The 17,244-nt window shown below is 39.3% G+C and overlaps 1 protein-coding gene across 1 annotated transcript in view; it reads left to right on the plus strand.

Annotated features, from left to right (window-relative positions):
• The window catches only part of MARCHF11 (membrane associated ring-CH-type finger 11), a 28,660-nt gene extending 19,185 nt beyond the window's left edge, over positions 1–9,475 (plus strand). The window contains exons 3-4 of the mRNA XM_083825729.1: positions 1,055–1,247; positions 8,281–9,475. Coding sequence (XP_083681855.1) covers positions 1,055–1,247; positions 8,281–8,603 — 516 coding nt within the window. The 3' untranslated portion in view covers positions 8,604–9,475. The remainder of the gene's footprint in view (positions 1–1,054; positions 1,248–8,280) is intronic.
• Positions 9,476–17,244: the final 7,769 nt, after the last annotated feature.

Genomic DNA, 17,244 nt, shown 5'->3' on the forward strand with positions numbered 1-17,244 from the left:
TAAGTTAAGTAGCTCTTTCTCCACCTGCTCCCTATTGCAACCCTTGAAGTGGGCAGATATGTTCAAAATTAGGAACAAAAAATATGTCGGTCTAAAAATCCTACGCTCTAGCTCTGGAATAGTTGATGGGTTTACAGTGTGGAGTCTACCAAACTAATTCAGACAAGGAATAGGCCAAGAAAGACCATACATAAAAGGGGCAAGCTAGAATGCTTTTTTTTGTTATGCTGTATTTTGCTCTAGTGACTCCTTGTTTTAACAAAATTTCATTTCTGTTCTTATGTTGACAGAATTCAGTAAGCATACTCTTTATATTTAAATCTTTTCACATCATAAATCCGAGTCACCTCACACACAGAGGATACAGCCCTCCCGGGAAAGACAGGCATAATTAAGGTGCACTGGAAATAAATGTGCATGCTACCTAGATTCAGGGCTCTTCCTCAGACGTCACGTTGCCTACATACTAGGCTGGGGGTGTCTCTTTGTACTGTTAGCATGGGTTTTTGCTGAGAACCCCAGCTCCCTTGGTATGCCTGGAGATAGCCAGGAGCTTCTTTGATGAGCAGCAGGAAAGTGGAAAATGGCTTTAGACTTTGAGGGGAGTGGGATGGAAAGGAAAGGTACCACTTTCAACTTGTTACGCTAACATAAAACCAACTTAAGGTTGTCCTCCCAACGTTGTTTTTATCCTGTTCATTAGCTTACAAATATGAAAGACTGAGTTCAATTTCTAGGAGTATTTTTTGTTTTGTTTTGTTTCTGTGTTCAAAACAAAAATAAAACTAATAACTCTTCTGAAGTTCACAACTAGATGGTGATATTAGTGATGCTGGAGGGGATGGGGAAGCAACTATTAGTTTTACCTTAACTAAAAGTAAAATAGGTAGAAAAAAATATATAAAATGTCAGTGTCAAGAATATTAATAAAAATCTATGAAGATATGTATAAATTTAAAAATAACTTCTGATTTCAGGAAAAAAAAAGTGGCATTGAATGTACAATCAGAAAATAATAACATTTTTATCTTATACAACTTTGTTTCTCTTTTAGTGGCAAAGCATTACTATAACACTGGTTGAGAAAGTGCAGATGGTTGCTGTAATCCTAGGATCTCTGTTCTTAGTAGCAAGTGTGACTTGGCTTCTATGGTCAGCCTTCAGCCCCTATGCAGTATGGCAAAGAAAGGACATCCTTTTTCAAATCTGCTATGGAATGTATGGTTTTATGGATCTAGTGTGCATAGGTAAGCTCAAAAACTTTAAACAGCACAGACTGTGGTTTAAGACTGTGGCTATCTATTTTTCTAATTGGTCACTCTAATTGATCACTCCAGTTCTTTGCAGATTTATTCTCAGCTGGTGCCTTCGGCAAATGTTGCTTTTTACAGTGTTACAAATACTGCAAAGAGAAAAGAACCAAAGACACTTTACTCTCAGATTGATCAAAGCATCTTAGTGGTGAGAACAGCATCAGGTTCAACTACTTGAAAATACAGACAGCTAGCAAAGTTCAGAAAGCTAAACAGGTGAAAATAACAATGACATTATTAAGAGAATTAGTAAAGTTATGTGCTATCAAGTCTTCTACTGATGCAACTTTTTATTAGATTGTACCCCCATGAAGGACCGGAAAAGCCCATGAGGATGTCATCAAACTGTGTGTCCAAAATTAATCTGTATGGACTTACATAGGTTGCTGTGCTAGTAATAGAAAAGAATGAAGAAGACAGGCTTGAGTTCTATGTACGTCATAAAAACAGTTATGAAGCACATGATACTACTGACTATAATAACTTACTACACTATTAAAAAGTCTCACATCATTTAGCTTTAGCTAAAATGTTAGAAAGGAAAATACAATTTACTGGAAAGTATTTTGACCAGTTTTTAATTTTCTGATAATATACTTACCCAGAAATATTTAAATAGGAATCTTTCTAGTATTTTGTAAAACGACTTTGAACTGATTGCTGTAATAGCTACAATTAATTGCAGAGAGAGTTTAGTAGCTTGGAGTAAACACTAAACCACATTCTTAGAACTGCAGTTCCAAGTAAATGCAGAAGTAAAATGCTATATGATGCTAGCTTTTAGATTTTGGAACAATAAAGGTTGATGTTATCTGATCTCTTATATGGGAATAATGAAGGAGGGGGCTGAATTCAACTCAGTAAGGCGTGAAGAGACAGAGTGATTCCTAAAATCAAGACTTTTGCTCCAACCATAAAGCCATATAATCTTTTATTGACACCATCTCATTACTGTAAGAATATTTATTTATATTTCAGCTGGATCACCATTTCTATTTGTTTTGTAATTTTTATGAGAAGCCCACTCTGGAATATTTCCTGACACAGACTTTCTTCTGTGAACCCAGATCTTCTCAGACAGAGAAACAAAGATAACGTTGGTCTGGACAGGTGCTCAACTTTTAATTTAAACAAACAAACAAAAGACAGTTACAGGTCCTCCTGCTATGTGCTGATTCTTGAATACTGTTTTTTTCCTGCTGAGCACTTAATTTCTGAGTTTTTTGTCTTTGTTAAAAAGAAAACAAAACTCCAAGTGTAGAGAAAATGTGCTTCAGGTATTCTAAGCTTTTCATTTATATGGAATTCTGTTTTTTCACATAGATTCCAATTTTCAAAATCTACTTTGGTATGCATCAGCCAATTGGAGTAACCAGTTATTTTAAATGATTTTCACGTCTTTCAGTTCCTTTGGTTATTAAAACACCTGAATCAAATCAATCTAAAAATCAGTTGGGAATGCCTGTGGATGAGAAGAAATATTACTGAATTTATCTACAGAAGTAAACTATAGTAAGGTGTGCCTTCAGTAGATTGCTACATGAGCTAGGTGGCTGCCCTTCTAGTCAGTCAGGCTCAAGACACCTCTGGCCAGGAAGCTACTGAGCTAGCATGTACCTCGTACAGCTGCGGAGCGTCTAGCTAACGGGCACCATGCAGGAACAAAGTGGATGCATAGCTGTCTTCATCCACCAGATAAACTGACCTGCCTGTGAGGACCTAAATGCATCTTTTGCAGTCCTATCATAAAGAAATACATGCAAACTTTTACATCACTTCCACTGAAACTGACTATAAGTAAACATATTTGAACACTGGTTGTGTAATTATGAAGTTTAGTGCTGATATGACTTAACAGTTAACTATATATCTGGAAATTCAGAAAGCGGCAGTTTGGTAATTGTAAAATTCTGATAATTCAGATTCATTCAGCCTACTCAATCTGCAAATAATTTAAAGTAATCTGCATTCTGCAGGCTTGTAAAACCAAGAATTCTTGTAACTTTTGAAAATATTTATTAATATATTCAACTTTATCTTTTCATTTCATCAATAAATGACTTTAGACAGATAGTTTTAATTTAAAATCTTTGAATAAAGTTCTCTAATAGATTAATGTAATTATTATTCATGAATTATATAAAAAACACGACACTGTCAATTATGCTAATGACTTCCAAAAGGCATTAACATATGCTTTTACCATTGCACAATGCTTATGGCCAGACACAGTTCTTTCTATGTCCTCTGTTCTCATTTGTATTTAGTCATCCATGACATTCTCTCAGTTCAAGCTTAGTCTTACAAAGGACCTGCAATGAGTGGATATCTATACTCCCACTAGAATCTGTTTATTTCAATCAAAATCTGTGCATATATATGGATTTGCCTGTGCAGCACCCATTCCAAGACAAGTGAATGAGAGGTACAACCAAGATTTAGTCCGACTGCCTTCAGCTGCATCTCCTTATAGCTTTGCATTAACAATATTAATTTTTTGGTCATTTTTGAAATCTAAATAGCTCTATTTTTTGAATATATTTTGTTGTCATCATTTAAAAAGTAGTTTGCCCAAAGGTAATGACATATTCACAACCCTTTACACGATCAACTTTTTTTCTTAGCTTTTTTATTTTTCTCTGCCTCCCATTTATTCTTTTCCTCTCACCCTTTTTTAGCCTCGACCTTTTAATTAATGTTTTTCTCAGCCTTACGACCCTTTTCAGCCTTAAATCCTATTTCAGCATCCTCTTATTCTCAAAGTCCAACTTTATCAGCCCCATACACTTGATTTCTGCTTCTCAGAATCTACCTTTTTTTCAGCCTCCCACTCTGTTTCTCCCACTACTTTTCTCTTATCCTCCCACACTGCTTCAGTCTCCACTTTTTCTCACACTATGACTTTTTGCCTCCCAACGTTTTATGGCTTCCAATTATTCTCCTTTTGATCCTCCACTTTTTTTGAGTCTCCCATCCCTTTGGGTCCTCCCATCCCTTTTTGGCCTCCACTTTCTTTTTTCTTTTTCTCAGACTCCATTTTTTTGAGACTCTCAGCCAATTTCAGCCTCTACTTTTTTTTTCACCCTCTCACCTCTCTTTGGCCTCCACTTTATTTTAGCTTCTGCTTTTTTTTTTTCACTATTAACTCTTTCTCAAGATTTATGTTTTCTTAATCCTGCCTTTTTTTTTCTCTGTTTCCCCAGCCTTTTTTGGCCTCCTAACGCTTTTTGCCCCCCCACCCTTTTTCAGCCTCCCAATTCTTTCTGTCCCCTCTCCCCTTTTATGCCTCCAACCACTTTTTGACCTCCATGTTTTTTAAACCTCTGCATTTTGTCAGCCTCCCATCGTTTTTTTTTTTTTTTTTTTTTAAATCTTAACATGTTCTGGGCTTCCCACCCCCCTCCATATTCCATTTTTTTCTCAGCATCTACGTTTTTGTCAACCTCCCACTCCTTTTTGGCCTCCAACCTTTTTCAGCCTCTCACCCTTTTTCAGCCTTCACTTTTTCTCAGCTTTAGTTTTTTTGTTTGGCCTTCACTCCTGTTTTGTTCTCCTACTCCTTATTGGCCTCCCACTCCTTTTCTGCTTCCACTTTTTCTCGGACTACTTTTCTTTGGCCAATGAAACAGTCCTCTTTCAAGCCCTCTTTCAAGCCTCTTTCTCCCTGACTGCCCCAAATACCTTGCAACACGTGTGTAACTAACTCACTTAGTTGTAAATATGTACAGGCAGAAGTTCTTTGTAATTAATATATTTTTAGAGCAGGTGTTTAACGTTTTAACCAATTTATTGCTTTTTTTTTTTCTCATCTGTGGACTCTGGCATTTTTGTCCAATGGCTGAAGTTATTTCTCAAGTGTTTTTTATTCCCCAGTAAAAGTTTTTTATGCTTCTGGGAGTACCATTTCTAAAACACTGTAAGAGAAATTAGTGTGATAACTAAAACAACATAAAAACCTAATGCCACCCTGAACAAAGCTGTGCCCTTCTTATACAGACATTCAGTATGAAAAAGCTCAAGTGTTCTTGTGACTTGGGATATGAAACCCTTTGGAAAGAACAAAAGGAAGAATTTCATAGTACTTTGCAATAAAAGAACAAAAATGATGTCCCTGTAATCCTGTTGTCTGGCTCCCATCACAGTCACTACATTTTAGAAATAAATTGTGGAGGTAAAGCCTTCTTAGAGCCTTAGCACATTTTGCTAGGTCCCTCATCCCACAGACTCTGTCCCTTGTAGATGTTACTTGGACAGAACATCAGAACAGCTAACAGCGCTGAATTCTAACACTTCCTCTTAGGAACGTATAGGTCAAACAAGGTATTCTGCTGATCTGTAATTTTTTCCTCTAGGACTGTACAAATACGTCCTCTGTGCTATTGAAACCATGGTATTTGGAACAAGTTAGTATAATTCAAGGATGTATCATTTTTTTCTCTTCTACCCCATTCATTGTTGTGGAACTCTTAAGAAAAAGATTCTTTGCCAGTATCTTACACCTTCACTTTAGTGACTAACTGCACATATTCTGAGCATCAGAACTTCTCTGTAACTGGAAAATCACATCCAGCATTTAAACCTTACCCAGATTTCCTCTTGTTTATGCTCTCAGAACTTTTAGTGCAGAGTTTTTTTTGTTTTTGTTTTCCCCTGAAAGTATCTTTCAAAAGAGATAAACAAGTCCTGGCATTCTTTTGCCTCTTCGACATAAGCCTGTTTGAATATGTAGTTTTATCAGATAGGAAAGTAAGTTTTTGAAGAGACAAGTTATGAAAGCGGTTTTTTTCCACCTTCAGCATTGCCAAATCTGACAGCTTTGTTTCAATCCTTGCAATATTTGCTCCTTTGTTACTTGGCTCTTTTAGAGCATATGTGAACAACAGCTTCCATTTTAAAGGCAATTTCTCTTCTTTACCATTGTTGAGAAAAATCTGAAAATATAATTTCAGTAAATCCTGAAAAACTCAAAAACAGAAAAAAAGTTCTTAAAGAAACAGACCTGTGACTTTTCTGTCGTAATTCTGGGGCAATACTTCTTAATCTTTAAGTGTCTCAATGATCCTTCCTCAACTGCTTCCTTCTGTGTTCTGAAATACATTGTTTGGATTCCAGGGCAGAGTAGGCAGGTATCTGAAATCTTTAGATTGGGGTAAATAGGTTCTCTCAATTTTGCTTCATCACAATCTTGAGAAAGATTGGACTGAAAAATAGTATGATCTAGGGACAGGTAGGGGGAAGCTACAGTTATGCTCTTATCATTCCATAGGAAATCGATCAGGAAAAAAAAAAAAAAAGAATCTTTGTCACAGCAATAAAACCATGGCTTATTTGGTTTGCAGATTTTGTATGTGATCAAATGTCATTTAGCCTGTATCAGATGCTTCAATGACTTCTAGGCAACTTGAAAGGCTTGGAGGACTACTACATCTGAAATCACATCCTTCTGCATCTTTGTGTTTATCCATCTTTCAATGTAATGCTCTTTAAAAAGGTATTAGGCTAGGCACTGCAAATCATTGCACTTGAATCTGCAGTTTGCTCTTCATATACATTTTTTTATCACCCTTTCTGCTTGTGTCATCTTTCTTTGAATGGCTCTTTTCGTGTATCAGTTAGCCCCACTGAGAGACTCAGATGCTTAAATCACGATTTTGTTGTGTAGGAACAGGTAATATAAAATCTCTTGTGATAAAGAACTGTAGCCTGTGGCACCACAGATGATAATAAAGATTTCGCAACATATAGGAAAATTTTAGGCAGAAAACACTCTGGACAATTAATTTATAAATGTGTTTGGGTAGGCAGACTGCTCTCCTCTCAAAGCAGAGAGTCAGAGTGAGCATATGACATTGCTCAGAACCATACACATTGCCAGGCCTGCTGAGGAACAGAGGAAAAAACCAGTAAGGCTGAAGCTCCATGAATTTCCTGAGTAAATCCGTATTTAAATCACTTATGCACAAATAATGTGCATATAAATATAAAAAAAAAAGTAAAAATATATGCATACCTATGAAAAAATTAAGAATTTCATTTAAGTAAGCAAATTGCTTGCATGCTTACAGTACGTATTAGCTACACGGAAGCTCAGAAGCAGATTGGTCTATTTAGGACTCCAGATAAATTATATTTTCCTTGAAAGGACCTTCTAAAAGAATTCCTGGATCTCAACAAAAAGGGTGATTCTTGATTTTTGTCTACTGAATTTTGAAGCAAAAGAAGAATGCCCATCATCCTTGCCATGTTCATCATTGTTAATCATAACACGTAATTTCTTCTTGCTCTACTGAAGCAAGAAAGTCATTACTCTTGCAGCTGTTCAAGGTTGTTGTAACTGTTCCATGTTCCCAAATTGAAATAAGACTGTGAAAACAGTTACATTTGTTTGTACTGAATTCTAAAAAACACTGTTGAACAAATGTAAGACTATTACGGAAGGTCTGACTTAAAGATCTACTTAAATGGGTAAAAATATCAATAAATAGGATTTACTGTGAACAAGGATAACACCAGCATAAACAATCAATTTACAAATCTGCTGGTCAGGTTGATTTGTATTGGTTTACTTAAATCTAGATATATTTTTCAGTTAGGCACGCTCAGATAATTCCAGTATTGGTCATGTTGAGCTTCCATTCAAAATAATTTTATTTCCTAATTATAATGACTGGGAAGTTTGTGTAAATTTTGGATTTTGGTTAAGTATATAATGGAAGGGTTTAAAATCGCTATAAATATACAAGGACACTAAATACATGCATGCTCCCTTCCCTAATCTTAAACACATTGATATTATACTGCATATGTATAATTTATTTGAATTATGAGAGTTACAAGCAATTTAATGGATTCTGGCAGTTGCCAGATTCATTACAACATGGTATTATGAAGTTACAGCTTTATTTGTTCTCGAAATGATATGCAGTGACATTTTGTAAAAACTAATGCTTTCTTTTCTTAATTTCAGGACTTATTGTACATGAAGGTGCATCTGTTTATCGAGTGTTTAAGCGCTGGAGGGCTGTGAATCTACACTGGGATGTGTTAAATTATGATAAAGCTACAGATATAGAAGAGAGCAATCGAGGAGAATCCTCAGCAGGAAGGACATTGTGGTTACCGCTGACTGCATTTAGAAACAGAAATTTAGTTCACCCAACACAGTTAACCTCACCAAGATTTCAGTGTGGCTACGTATTGTTACATCTATTCAACCGCATGAGGCCTCAGGAAGATTCATCAGAGGATAATGGCTCTGGGGAAGTAGTGATGAGAGTGACCTCAGTGTAATGATTACACTCACTGTGCTACACAGATAAGGATAATGTGTCCTGATGTTACAGGGCTTTGGAATGTAGCTACAATGAATGGTGAAACCATTAACACTTGAAAAAAAAATACACATTTTTTAAAAAACTTAATGCTTTTTATATGATCAGCTAAATCACAAATACATTTTTTCTGAAAAAAACAACAACAAACCCTCTTGCTTTTTATATAGTCTGGTTTATTAAATCTTTTGTCACTTTGTTACCTGAGGTGTATATGATACAGTTTAGCTCTTAGGTCTTTGAATGCTGAAGAAAGTCATTTTTAAGTAAAATATATATATATATATATATTTAAATGTATTTTCTTAAATTCTGGCTTTAACGCACTATTGTTATTTTTCCCACTTTCATGAGGATTAAACTGAACAACCTCCTTTCAAAAAGGAAAAAAAATATTGACAGAAGTCAAGCATGCTTTTTTTTAAATGTCTTTGTTTTGTTTCAGTTCAGGTTGATGAAAGTAAGTAAGGGATATACTGTCCCATGCTGTTAAGTGGGAGGTCCAGCAGGTGTTCTAAAAACATTAGGGAAGATGTATACGCTTCTTTTAGCTCTCCCACAGGGATGTTGATATCAGACACGAGTGTGACACAGACACGGGAAGAGTCTTGCATTTCCTCTCAAGACTCCAAGATCTGCAGACTGCTGGAGCTGTGCCTGTGCACAGACATAAATAACACTGTCTTCCAAGCAGCGGTGCTGCATTCAGCAGCCTGTGAGCTTCCAGTAGTATTCTAATGACAGGACATTGTCCACCCATATTCTTTAAAATAAAGAGGAGATTGCAACTTTGCACTGCAACTGCTGAAATAATAAATCCTAACTGAAAATGAAGTAGAATAAATGTAGAGCCTTAATTTTGCCAGGTAACAAAAGAGGATATTAAAAATAAATCAGTATTCATTTTTATCATGATAGCTAATCAGTGCCATGGAGTTTGCTTCTGTTTCTGTCTCATGGCAGAAATTCTAATATCATTCAATCAAGTAGATATTTAAATAATTTCCAAGTGAATAATTAAGTTTACTGAAGATCAACAACCCTGGCTTGCTTGCAACAGTTTGTGGTGGGTTGATGCTGGGTGGCCACCCTCTCACTGCCCCTCTTCTGTATGATGGGGAGAAAATAAGGTGGGACATACTCGTGGGTCGAGACAGGGAGATCACTTTCCCATTACCATCACGGGAAAAACAGACTCAACTTGGGGAAAAATAATTGCTTTTATTGCCAACTAAGTAGAGTTGCAAGGTAAGAAACAAAGCTAAAAACTAAAACACCATCCACCCACCCACCTGTCCTTCCCAGCCCCAGCTGCACCCCTCCATCCTCCACTCCTCTGCCTCCTCACTCCTATGCAGGGCAGGGGGCTGGGGCCAGCACTCGCAGCCCCTCTCAGCCTCTCCCTTCCCCAGGCCGTCCCCGAGGCGAGGCGCCGCCATCTTGGCTGCTGGGCCCAGCTGTGACCTGTGGCGGGGCCGGCACGGGGCAGCACGACCATGGGCACTGCTGGGCTCCCACAGCTCATACAAAGTTAAATGTTTTTGTGTTCCAAAATATATTGTAACCAATGGGTGACTAGTTCTAGACATATCTTGTGCAGTACCTGGACTATTGTGCCTGGAAAATTCCTTTTCAGGGATCAACAGGGTGGTGCTGGAATCGGTGTCAGCCTTGCCTTTGTAAGATGCCCACATACCAAGACCAGACACAGGACGCTTCTGCAACTACACTTGAAAGGATACACTTGATAGAAAATAAACACTGGAGTGAAGAGCTCTTTGTTTATTCATAAACATTTAGCTGACGGACTCTACAGAGGGCCCAGCATTCTGCATTAGTCTCACAAGCTCAAATTTACTGAATCTACAGATGAGTTACTTCTCTTTCAACAGTTAAAGTGAAAAGAAGTATATCAGCTGTGATCAGCCAAATGGTATCTCAACAAAAGCCGTTTAATATCCTCCATGACAGATTACCAACATTCAACTGGTAATCTCATTGAGAATGAAAACTATGAGAATTCCCTTCCATAGTAGCTTTCAAAAATTTCCCAAAGGAGGAATTTGTGGAGAAACAAGAGAATCTATGACTGGGGAAGCTTGCTGTATCACCAGAAATTAATTATTCTTAATTACCACTTAAATAATGTCCTATTTCCCGGAAGGACTACAATTCTACATGACCAAGTAGAAATCAGAGTATCTCAAAAGCACTTTTAGTACAAGGCAAATAATTAATTCCTTGCTCAATATACTTAAAAGGCTGTCTCACACCTTTTAGGTACCCATGATCTGTGAGATTTAAGGCATATTTCAGCAGTCTATTTACACTATCCTAAAAACAAAAGTATATGAAAACATTTTGTTATAAAGAGATCTTTTCCATTCACATCCAAATGATTAGGGTGCTGGAGGAAAGTGACTCATGAGAAAAGATCAATAGATCTAATTTAAGAGAGGACAAGATTTCTGTGTACAAATGTTTGAAAGACTCATGTCCATAACACTTAACAGCTTCTGAGGGAAAATGATTCAACTAAGAGTAATGAAAATTAATGAGTTAGAAAAACATTTAGGGCAAATACCAGAAAAACCTTTTTAATAGCAAGATTTGTCATTATTAGTCATTTCTGTAGCACAATAATTTTGCGTAAGTCTGAGCTTACATATTTCCATATACAGAAAGTGAGATCAGGAAATGATTAAACAGCCACAGGGTTAGTATGGGCAGGACACAGTTGAAAAATAAAATAAAAAAGATCTATGCCAGGATTGTACTGCAGAATGTTTTCAGTAGTAAGTGTAGCTAGTGCAGGATACAAATATTTCTTCACTGACCCTGTATTTGGATTTGTGCAGTACCGCAGTGCTGTAATCACCTACATGCAAGATAAATGAATTCAAATCAGAACAGGTGCAGAGAGGGGGATGCAAAGGGAACAGGGACTGTATTTCACATAAGGAAATTAGAAGAGCGTGGCTTGTTTGGTTTACCAAATGTTGAGACAATGTTATTATTCTTAGTTATTACATTGCAAAATAAAATTTTAGGCAAAGAACAACACTAGGAAGCACGAGAACCCAAGGACACAAATAGATTGCAAATAAATTTAGCTGTAATTTCAAGGTAGTTTTAAAATATTCATAGAATGAATCACAGACAACAATTCAAGCTAGAAGGGCCTATGGGAGGACATCTAGCCCAACCTCCAGGGTAAGCTCTGAGGTCAGACCAGGTTGCTCTGGGGATCCTAGGGCTCTGCAGACAGCTCCCAGGCCCATCACTTCCCCTGGAGCTGTCTCTTCTGCCAGCTGAACAAGACCTCAGCCTTCCCTCACAGGGTAAGTGCTCCAGCCTTCAGACAGCTTTGGGGCCTTCTGATGAACTTGCTCCAGTTACTTTATGTCTTTCCCGTACTGGGTTGCCCAGGGCAGTGTTGGCCATCCCTACAGCCAGGGCATGCTGCTGGCTCATGCTCAGCTTGTCTGCCTTATCACAGAAATGCTCCCAGCTGGGCTGTAGCCTTTACCCTTGCAACAGAGCTTCCTAGCCAGCAGCTGCACTTGATATTTGCCCTTGATTAATTTCATGAAGTTCCTGCTGGCTCTCTGGGCAGCTGCCCTGACCTGATCGTGTGTCACAACAATCGGGAGTCATTTGCAAACCCAAGAACAGCAGTGTCTCACTTCTTGCAGGTCTCTGATGAAGAGAGGCTGTCACGTGGGACAGGGCCCAGCACAGACCCCTGATTTATTCCATTTATAATTGGCTTACAGACAGCGTAGGTCCCATTACCACCACCTTCTGGACCTGAACATCCAACCAACTTTTTTGCTATCAAATTGTCCAACAATTCAGAGCATAACGTCCTGACTGAAAGAAGATGATTGTGTTGAAAACTTTGCTGGGATTGAGCAAATTATATCCACTATTTTCCTCTTAACCACAAATGCAGACTTTCAAACACAGAAGGCAAACAGGTAGGTCAGGCATAAGAAGACTTGCTCCATAATTTCTCCAGGGGCCAAAGTGAAGAGAATCAGCTTTTAGGTTCCCGTGTTGTCCTCTGGGCTGTTGTCAAAGATGGGTGTGACATCTGCTGCTCTGTCCAGCCACCAGGGACCTCTCTGATCTCCATGAGTTCTTGCACATAATCCCTGCCTCAGTCTACAACCACTGCCAGTCATTCCTCACCTCTCTGAGCCCCTTCACTGAGCCTCAAGGCCTGTGAGACCTTGGTGGTGAAGACTGGTTCAAAGAAGGCATTACGGACCTCAGCCTTCTCTGTGTCCACTGCCACAAAGTCACCCACCCCAGTAAGCAGCGAGCTTGCATTTCCTTGTTTGGCCTTTTACTGCCCAAATAGATACTGAAGCAATTTGTCTTGCCCCTTGATGTCCCTGCCAGTTCAAGCTGAGCTTTGGGTTTCCTAACCCCATCCCTGCGTGCCCAGGCAGTATTTCTAAAGCCCTTCTTTGTAGCCTGGCCCTGCTTCCACCTCCTGTACGTGGCCATTTTTGCAGCACAGCTGCACCATGAGCTCTTGGTGTAGCCAAGCCAGGCTTTGGCTTTTGTCTGCTCGTTTCCCTGGGCATCAGGATGGAACATTCTCCCATCTGCAGGATGTGGTCCATACAGACCTGGCAGCTTCCCTCATCTCCTTTGCCCTTCAGAGCTGCTCCCATGGGATCCCAGCCGCCTGCTCCCTGGGCAAGACACAGGCTGCTCGCCTGACGCCCCATGCCTGGGCTCCGCGATTCTCCTCCCTCCCCTCAGGATCGTCACCTTCAGCATTTCACGCTCACCATGGCCAAGGCTGACACAGACCACATCTCCCCCACCCCAGCAGGGACAGCAGGTCCCTCAGTGGCCCAACCAGGCTCTGTCAAGAAGTTGCCCCTGACCCCCCCAGAAGCCTCCAGGACCACACGTGCCCGGCTGTGCTGCCCTTCCAGCAGGCGACAGAGAGGTTCACAGAGCCCAGGAGTGCCAGGCTCTGCCATCCTCCGACTTCCTCGAGGGCTTTGAAGAAGGCTTCATCTACTCTTCACCCAGACCCTGAGTTTGGTAACGCCCCCCACACACTGCCTCCCTCCCTGTCCTCCTGATGGTTTGACCGACGAGCTCTCACCAGAACCTTGTCCACACCACAGGAGAGCTCTGCACATCCCAGTTGCTCCTTCACACCAGGGGCATTCCCCCTCCTCTTTATCCCTGTCTGTGTTTTCTGACAGTGCCACAGTGAGTTACTGGAAGAGCATCCCAATAAAAACAGCAACAACAAAACATCTGATCTGTTTCAGAGGGAGTTGGATGAGTTTATGAAGGTAATTAAGATGTTATCACTTGTGGTAGCAGAAGATTGGAATTCATTCCATTCCCTTTCTATGCTCATTTCTATGTAGACCAAATGCATGTATTCCCCCTTCTGAAGAATTTCAAGTCTCATCTGAACTAAACTTTTAAGAAATTAATTAAGTTATGGAAAAATCATGTATTTAAAGGGTACTGAGAAACACTTTTTTATCCAACCACAGAACCAGATTACAGAGTTGGGTGAGGTCTTGCCTTAAGTTACAGAGAGCCCTGCCAGGACCATGCTCCAGAGTAACAACACTGGAAATAAACCTCATATACAGCATGTATTTCAGTCACTATCCCGTCTGAATATTGGAACTGCAAGTGGAAGAGAACCAAGGTGTAGTACAAACTGAAGGTTTTGCACCACCCACCTCATCGAAGTCAGTTTTCCATTTGCCTTGCAGTGGTCCCCACTGGCAGAAAAACAATGAACTACTGTCAGTGTAAGGGCAACTTTTGAGTTTCTGTTGAGACACACTAGAAACAGCAAGACTTCTGCTTGAAATGGCCCATGCATTCATATCAACTTTAAAGTGAGAAGGAATCAGATTTGGCTCACTGAAGAATAACAGTGTTTTCTGCTTAAACTAAAGGTGACTATCCAAAAAAATGTATGTGGTGGAGCACAGTCATCCAAGGCTCTCAAGAACAGGGTCATTTCCAGTCACTGCTACACATAAAAGATTTTAAAATGGTTATAGTAAATATATATATATATATATATATATAACAATCAGATTACTATTAGGGGCATATAGTTTAGTGAGTCAAATTCAGCAGATGTCCCTGGACTAGACACGTGCAAGAACACTTCTTGAACATCAGTAATAAAACCAATAAAAAGCCCATTTTTACTTTAAAAATATAGAAATGATTATATGAAATAAAGTTGTTTCATAAACAGTTTTATGACCAGAGAAAACTAATCTGATAGGAGCTGTACCAAGTAGCTCCCTGAATTCTCAGTCCTTTCCTTTAAAATTCAATTTTTTGTTAAAGCAAGTTATACAATATTTAAAGTAAACCTTTTAACATATTCCTGCCTCAAAACTGTGTACCATCAGCATTAGCCTGCTCTGGTGCAGATATCAAATGGCAGCATCTCCACCAGCACTGAGATTAAATAGGAAGCATGCTCACTGAGCTCTGGTTATACTCCAGACCCAGCCACAACTGTTTCACAGAATTTTTTTGACTCAGTTCATATGGTACCATTGAAATCAACGTGATTACTAAGCAAAATGGCATGAGCTACTGAAGAATTGCATTGCAGCTTGGACTAGACTGCAATAGCAACTTTGAGAAAAGAATATACGCAATTTGGTTGTTGACATTTTGTTAACTTTTAATTCTAGGTACTGGATAATGTTGTTATCTACAGAGAATGTTAGCTTATCACAACTCTATTCTGTAAATGGCATATCCATGGGATGATTACCAATATTGAGATCTACCTCAAAAAAATCCTGGGGCAGCACAGGACAAAACAAGCTGGTGCTACTATATGAAGGAAAGTAATCTTTTCACACACAAAAAAAAGTCAGAAAAAAAAACTCATAGAAAAGTACCCTCTAAAACCTTGACAGTTATTTTAAAGATAACTCTAAAGATTTCTACAGGAGTAAATTTGAAAAATTAGTTAGCACCTGTCAGACCTCTGACCCCAATAATTATGTTTTAACAAACATGACAATTTTCTAATGCTTGAAAAATATGAACTGTTAGGAAGTTTTCTGGAGAGAAATGAAGGTACTCTTTAAACCATTTCATCTTTTTTTGTTTGCCTTACATAAAAGAATTCATTTTCATATGCCTTGTAACAATTTCAAAATCCCTAGTGAGCTGCCATTTTTTAGAATTACCTCTCAGCTATTATCTAAGAAATAAAGCCATCTTTATGGCTGAATTACTACCTTGGAGAGAATACCAGAGAAATCTTTAAAAACTGGTAAAAACTTGTATTTCATTTTCTTAAAATCAAAGATTAGGTTTCAGATCTTTCTGCATTCAGAAATTCATCAGTTGGATACTGACTGTTCTCCTGGATTTAAGAGAGATTTATAATGTGCTGCAGAATGCAACCACAATCTGAGTTAAAGGTGATGCATGTATTAAAACTAATCACATGGCAAAAAAAAAAAAAAAAAGGAAACACTGGGAGACAGACCCCTAAGAAGCATAAATAACTTTCAAAGATCACCCACAGATAATGGAAAAAGAGCAGTCAGTAGCATAATTTTTTCCTGCTGTGGCCACTCAGCTATCCTGCAGGCATGTGGAAACCCACCATCAGCCTCCTACTTAACGTGTTCTTGCCTGACAGACTGAACATCTCCTTTTCCCTGGATCTCAACCCATACTAACTCTAGCCAAAGATGACCCCAACTTGTTTCCATTCGCTCCCTTAGCTCAGAAGACTAGCAGCTTGAAGGGCTGTCCTTTGAAGGATAAAAGACGTATCAGCTGCCTGAACACGTGTAAAAGCCTCATAAAATGACATACTCAGCGTGAAGCAGCTGACTGGAGCCAAACACAGAACCTGTTTCAACACTAGTCCAAGCAAGCTGCATTGGGTCAGGTCCACCCTGGCGAACCTGTTGGTGCTGTCTGAGCACCAGGGCTCAAAACTGGCCCTGTGCAGAGACCAGAATTGCCACTGCAGTCGCTGCCACAGAAGAGTTAAGGTGAACAGAAGGGGCTTAGACAGTGGTTTCTTGGTAGCCAGGAGAACTTCCTTCAGGTTTCAGACTCCCTTCCCGGCCCCAAAACTAACTTGATCCTACACAGGAGGCTGGAAGAGAAACAGTCAAACTGGTGAAAGCAAAAATTATGTTGAATAACATTAGTCTGTAGGTCCCATTTTCTAGGTCTTGCTACCGCTGTTTGCCAAGAAAAAATTACTTTTCCCCTCCCTTCTTTGCATCTTTTGCCTTGCCAGATTTGAAATAGGAGGAATGGAAAATGCAGCCAAAACCAGGGAATTTTGTTTTTCCAAGGGAGCATATCAAAGCTACCACACACTCTTCATCCAGGTTTTGCTGGAATTCAACATGTTGATCCGGAGCAGCCAATTCTTTAAAGAAGGGAAAACTGGATGCTGCTGTGGGAGACGAATGAGATGTGAGTGGTGTCCCCCTTCCCACGCCCCTGTAGCACGACTTTACCTAAGGCAGCACTTTCTGGTAGCCGCCTGGGAACTGACCCAGTCCTTGGGAAGCCTCAGTGGGCTCCATGGCTGG

Source organism: Anser anser (assembly GCF_964211835.1).
Source record: "Anser anser genome assembly, chromosome: 2".
Classification (NCBI taxonomy): domain Eukaryota; kingdom Metazoa; phylum Chordata; class Aves; order Anseriformes; family Anatidae; genus Anser; species Anser anser.